Source organism: Poecilia latipinna, unplaced genomic scaffold, assembly GCF_001443285.1.
Source record: "Poecilia latipinna isolate Pla-1442-1.1 unplaced genomic scaffold, P_latipinna-1.0 Scaffold981, whole genome shotgun sequence".
NCBI classification, from domain to species: domain Eukaryota; kingdom Metazoa; phylum Chordata; class Actinopteri; order Cyprinodontiformes; family Poeciliidae; genus Poecilia; species Poecilia latipinna.
The window spans coordinates 174,563-180,099 of NW_015113597.1; the positions used below are offsets into that span (position 1 = coordinate 174,563).

A 5,537-nucleotide genomic window follows, 5' to 3' on the forward strand; every position below is an offset into this window, starting at 1 on the left:
TTTTTTTTTTTTTTTTTTTTTTTTTGCTGATCAATACACCTGATAAGTGATATTGATATTGCATATTTGGGCTATACAGAGTTAATTTTATTGACCACAAATGAATCCTTCTAAGTTTCAGAAGCCAGAGTATTTTTTTAATGTTATTATTACACATTATTTCCCCACACAAAGTTAATTACAATATTAAAGGAAATTGTTATTCTGTTCAATTCAGATTTGCCTATTCGGTCACGTAGTTTCTTATATCATGACCAGGGATTTTTCAAGAACGTTTTATGACCGCAGTGGATACATTTGCCAAACTGTGTCCACTGAAAGTTTTTGCATGTGAACCTAAATAGCTGGTGAGCTTCTGTCCTTTCTGTCTTTAGACTTTTAGTTTGTTTTTTTTTTCACCCTAGACTTGACATGTAATATCCAAGTGTAAACCCTATTATTTTACCAAATTTGACTGAAGGTGAAGTTCAGTGTGCATTAAACTATGTACAGAAATATATATATAAAAAAAAAATTAATAGGTTCATTAGAATGTATTATTTTCCAAATCACTTTTTAGTTATTATATAAAGATACTGCACAGTTCAGTCATGGAAACATATGACTACATCTGTTAGACTTTCCATCACATAAACCATATTTTGAAGTCTTTGTAAAAAAACAAAAAAAAAACAAATTCCCTATCGGAAATAACACAAACAACAACAGACAATTTAACTCAGGATTTGTACTTATTTATTTATTTTATTAAGGTTGAAAACAGACAAAAACAAGGTGTCCACGTTGTCCGTCACTTCCTGCTTTATTAGCTGTTCATCTGTACTTCTCGGACAGCGCACGGGCCACGGCAGCCAGGAACTTGTCCATGGCCACATGGACCTCAGGAGTGAAGTCGGTGGGGAACATGATGGCCAAAACCACAAGGATGTTGTGGGAGAGAATCTGAGGAGAAAAACCAACTGTAAAAATCTTGCTTTTTGTGTGAAGTTTGAAGCGCAGTAAATAAACTTCTCTTTACCTTAAAGTTGGCAGGGTCCACTCTCAGAGTGAAGGCATGCAGCTCGCTCAGGCTCAGGAGACCTGAGGTCAGGTCGTCGATTTTGGCCACAGCTTCAGCTACTCCACCCATCACCGTGGCTCCGTGCTTCTTCACTGGAGCAGAGCCGGGACTCATGTCCTTCCAGTGGGAGAAGTAGGTCTTGGTCTGTGGGTAAACCACCAGCATCCTGTACAAAACAAACACTTTGAACGCATGCAATATATGTAGCTCCTGCTTCTTCTTTCAGAGCCATGTTTACCTGGACAGAGCATCTGCGCCGATGGCCTCGCCACTGGAAGAGATCTTGGCCCAGAAGGCCTTCACTGTTGCCTTGTCCTTCGCAGAGAGACTCATCTTGTCTGACAGTTAAGTTCGAATGTGGAGTTTCAGCGCGAGAACAGGAGGTTTTATAGACGGAAGAGGACAGGGACACACCCTGGTCACCTCTGAGATTATCTGCACCCAGAGTTGTTCCAGCCAAGATACGAGATAAGGACAAAACCGAACTGTAACGGTCACTTCGAGGACCCAGGCAAGAATCAAACACCACAAGTTACAAATGAGTGACTACACAAGTAACAAGAAAATTGGCCTGCAGATAATGGAAGTTAAATTTATCAACATAAAGAATGTAGTTTTATATAACTTTTATTCTTATGAGTTGTTCACGAAGAGTATTAGTAAAAAAAAAAATATACAAATAATTAAGATAATTAAGAATATGTCTACATATACTTTATAAATTTGCTCTGTTAGATGTCAGCTAATTATTTATTTTATTGATTATTCCTCCATAATTGGAAAGAGTGAAATGTCTCTAAACAAGGCAATAAAATGTGGGCAATAAAATTTGCAAATAATGAATATTTGCAGATAGTATATACATATTCATTACCCTCTCTAGGCACAGTTAGATCTGGGCTTTTTTTTTTTAAAGTACTCAAACTCAGTTGCATTCCCCTTGATCTGACATTCCTATTTCTAATAACTGCACAGTATCTTTTATGTTATAATATTATTACTAGTATTACATTATTGTTGGTTGTTCATCTTGTTTTTCATTATTTAAAAACTCAGCTTGGCTGAGCAACCCCATGTTTCAAGATCATGACAATGCCTCTATAATGACTTTTATTTATTTTCTATTTGTCTCTCAAACCAACACTTGTTTAATCTGATCATGAATTTGTTTGTTTAATTATTTATTTTTGATATTCTTTCATTAACTTGCTTATTTAATTATATTTTTTATGAATTGCTCTTAATTATACTGGGTAACAAATGCCTTGAAACGTGCAATAACTGCATGCAAATTCAAGCAGATGGTGTGATGCAGTGAAAATATTACAGAAAATTGCGAGGCAGAATTGTTTAATCCCCATTAGAAACAGATCAGAGGCAATTAAAGTTAGTTAGTTACCCTGAAACACTGACTGATCTTGTCCTCAGTCCCAGATCTTGCTTCATTGATAAAACAGTGTTGGTTCAGTCATAAAATAATTGTAATGATCAAAGACCTTTTCTTGATCATTGTGCACTATTTGCTTCATTTGGTGTTTTCCCATCAGTTCTTAAAATCGATGTATCAAGACGCTAAGATGTGAGCTCCCCTCAAACTCCACCCGTCTGATAACAGTGGGAGGAGCACAGCTGGACGTATATAAGTTGGATCTCCTGGGCCTGCTGACCCACACCAGACAAAAGGGAGCGAGCAAACAAAAACTCCAAAATGGTCAAATGGTCAGACTTTGAGCGTGCCGCCATCCAGGACATCTTCTCCAAGATCGATTATGATGTCGTTGGTTCTGCAGCTTTATCCAGGTGAGACTTTGCTGCATCTTCATGTTTCTGAATAAAAAAAAGGGGGGGAAATATCTGCAAACAAAATATTTCAAATGTTTGTCTCTTCAGGTGTCTGATTGTCTACCCCTGGACTCAGAGGTACTTTGGCAGCTTTGGAAACCTCTACAACGCCGCGGCCATAACATCAAACCCCAAAGTGGCGGCTCACGGGAAGGTCATCATGGCAGGTCTGGAGAAAGCTCTGAAGAACATGGACGACATTAAGACCACATACAAGGACCTGAGCGTGCTGCACTCTGAGAAACTGCAAGTGGACCCCGACAACTTCAACGTAAAGCTGTTTTCTTTTTGTCTTTGCACCACGGGTATTAATATCGTTGCTGCTTTCTGATCCATGCTGTGTTCTGTTGCAGCTCCTGGGTGACTGCCTGACCATTGTTGTAGCCGGTCAGTTGGGGGCAGCCTTCACCCCTGAGGTTCAGGGAGCTTTCCAGAAGTTCCTGGCCGTGGTGGTGGCCTCTCTGAGGAAGCAGTACCACTAGAGCCTTGTGCCTTACAAAACTGAATGATTAAATAAAAGTCATTTTTAAGAAAAAAAAACACCTGTCTCTTTCCATTTATTTCTCATCGCACAAAAGCACAAATGTCTATCATTTTTGACTGACAGTAAACTTTATCCTAATTTAAGGTATTCGAACAACCTGAAGGTCTTAAAGAATTGCCACATACAAATGAAAGTATCTAAAGAGAATCCATCCAAGAAAAGTAGTGTGATCTTTCTCTGTTCCCAGGTGTGGGAGAAAAATTCAAATTGTCAACATTTCATTCCGTAAATGTTTCATTCTTTGGGCTGGTCTGCTAACGCAGACTGTGCACAACTCTTGGGAATATTAACTAAAAGCCAAAGATAGCTTAAACTGCAGGACCGTTGGAGATCATGATAAGTTTTCACACATTCAGATTTGTCTTTCCATCTTGAATAACAACTGTTTTTGACTACAATGTAAACTTACAAAAAGCTCTGAATATATTTAAAAAGAAAAGACGTGTATTTTACACTGAATTACTTTCACATGTAATGCCAAACTTAGTAAAAATCTTATCCAATCTAACTGGATGACAAGTTCAACTCAAGTGTGGATATATGAAGTTAAGTTTTTATTTGTTTTATTTATTTTAAACACGTTCCAGACTGTGTAACAAAAATATTTTATTATGTCCAAGTTTGCCTGTTCTCTAGATCAGACTCATTTTTTTTATCACCTAGAAAAAAACTCCCCATTACAGTCATAATTATCCTCAGTCTTCACATTGCACACTGCAAGAGCACAACATAATTGACTTTTAGAAATAGTTTAGTAACTTAGTTCGGTAACACTTTATTTGAAGGGGGTGAATAAGACTGACATGACACTGTCATAAACACCTGTCATGAACATGAAAAAGCTTTCATGAATATTTATGACTGTTGTCATAAAGCGTCATTCGGTAAATTATGACACTTTTAATACAAAGTTGACATTATTCAAAATGTCTTTGTGGTGACAACTTGACATTAACCAAGAAATCATTACTGATATACATTTGTTATAAAAGTATTACTGATTGCACTTTAAAAATTAGGTAACTTTATGTTATTAAAGGTAAAGTTTAAACATGATTTATTGGTTAATGTCAAGTTGTCATAACAAAGGCATTTTGAATAATGTCAACTTTGTATTAAAAGTGTCATAATTTACGGAATGACGCTTTATGACAACAGTCATAAATATTCATGAAGGCTTATTCATGTTCATGACAGGTGTTATGTCATGTTCATGAAAGTGTCATGACAGACTTATTCACCCCCCTTCAAATAAAGTGTTACCCTTAGTTTTATTAAACTGTTTTGAATAACTAGCTCTCTTTTTTCTTAACTTTATTTATCCTTTACGTTTATTCTGACTGATTTGCTTTGGATCGACAAGAGTACTTCTAAAGACAAGTTCAGTTTAATAATCAATATTGAAGGAGATGTCCTGGATGATGGTATGCTCGACGTCTGTACATTTAATAATTTTGTTGCATTATTTATTTATTTTGTGGTATTTAGATTTGCTCCTTTTGTCCAGTGTGTCTCCTCTCCTCCCATAGTTATCAGATAAGTGGAGTTTGACAGGGTGTCGAATAACAGTTGATTTATGGACCCTGACGTTGGGGCAAGAAGTGCACATTTTAGGTTGTCTCTGCAGCTTGAACCTCATCTATCTGTGCCGCTACTTGTAATGCGCTGCCTATGGACACTTGATGCTTTTGGAAAATATAGTTCAAAGCTTTAGTTTCTTTTATTTGTCTAACAGCACAGCTTCCGGATTTTCTATCTTGTTGCATATTTTAGTTTTAAAGCTCTGACCACATTGTATTTCATTAAACCAATGTATTATCTACTTATTAGAAGCTTATTTTTTCCAGTGGCTTTGCATCAGAAATGAAATTCATAATCATGTTAGTAAATTTTAACATTTAAGTTAAAATATCTTTTATAGGTTGCAGACTGAATGCAAGACATGTTTATTCATTAGATATATATGTATGCATCATGTCCATATAAAACAAGTACATTCATAACACAAAGAGAAGAAGGAAAGAGTAAAAGAAAACCAAGCGTTTTAAAAGCGTTTATATATATATATATATATATATATATATATATATA

The 5,537-nt window shown here is 36.1% G+C and overlaps 2 protein-coding genes across 2 annotated transcripts; one reads left to right on the forward strand and one right to left on the reverse strand.

Annotated features, from left to right (window-relative positions):
- Positions 1–813: 813 nt before the first annotated feature.
- On the reverse strand, positions 814–1,393 carry LOC106958374 (hemoglobin embryonic subunit alpha-like). The gene is made up of 3 exons (XM_015050235.1): positions 1,299–1,393; positions 998–1,226; positions 814–942 (listed from the first exon to the last, which is right to left on the reverse strand). The coding sequence occupies exons 1-3, from the start codon at positions 1,391–1,393 to the stop codon at positions 814–816; spliced, it is 453 nt and encodes a 150-aa protein (XP_014905721.1).
- A 1,342-nt stretch (positions 1,394–2,735) lies between these two features.
- Positions 2,736–3,399, forward strand: LOC106958373 (hemoglobin subunit beta-like). Its single transcript, XM_015050234.1, has 3 exons — positions 2,736–2,860; positions 2,951–3,173; positions 3,256–3,399. Exons 1-3 carry the CDS (start codon positions 2,769–2,771, stop codon positions 3,382–3,384), a joined length of 444 nt encoding a protein of 147 aa, XP_014905720.1. The 5' UTR covers positions 2,736–2,768; the 3' UTR covers positions 3,385–3,399.
- Positions 3,400–5,537: the final 2,138 nt, after the last annotated feature.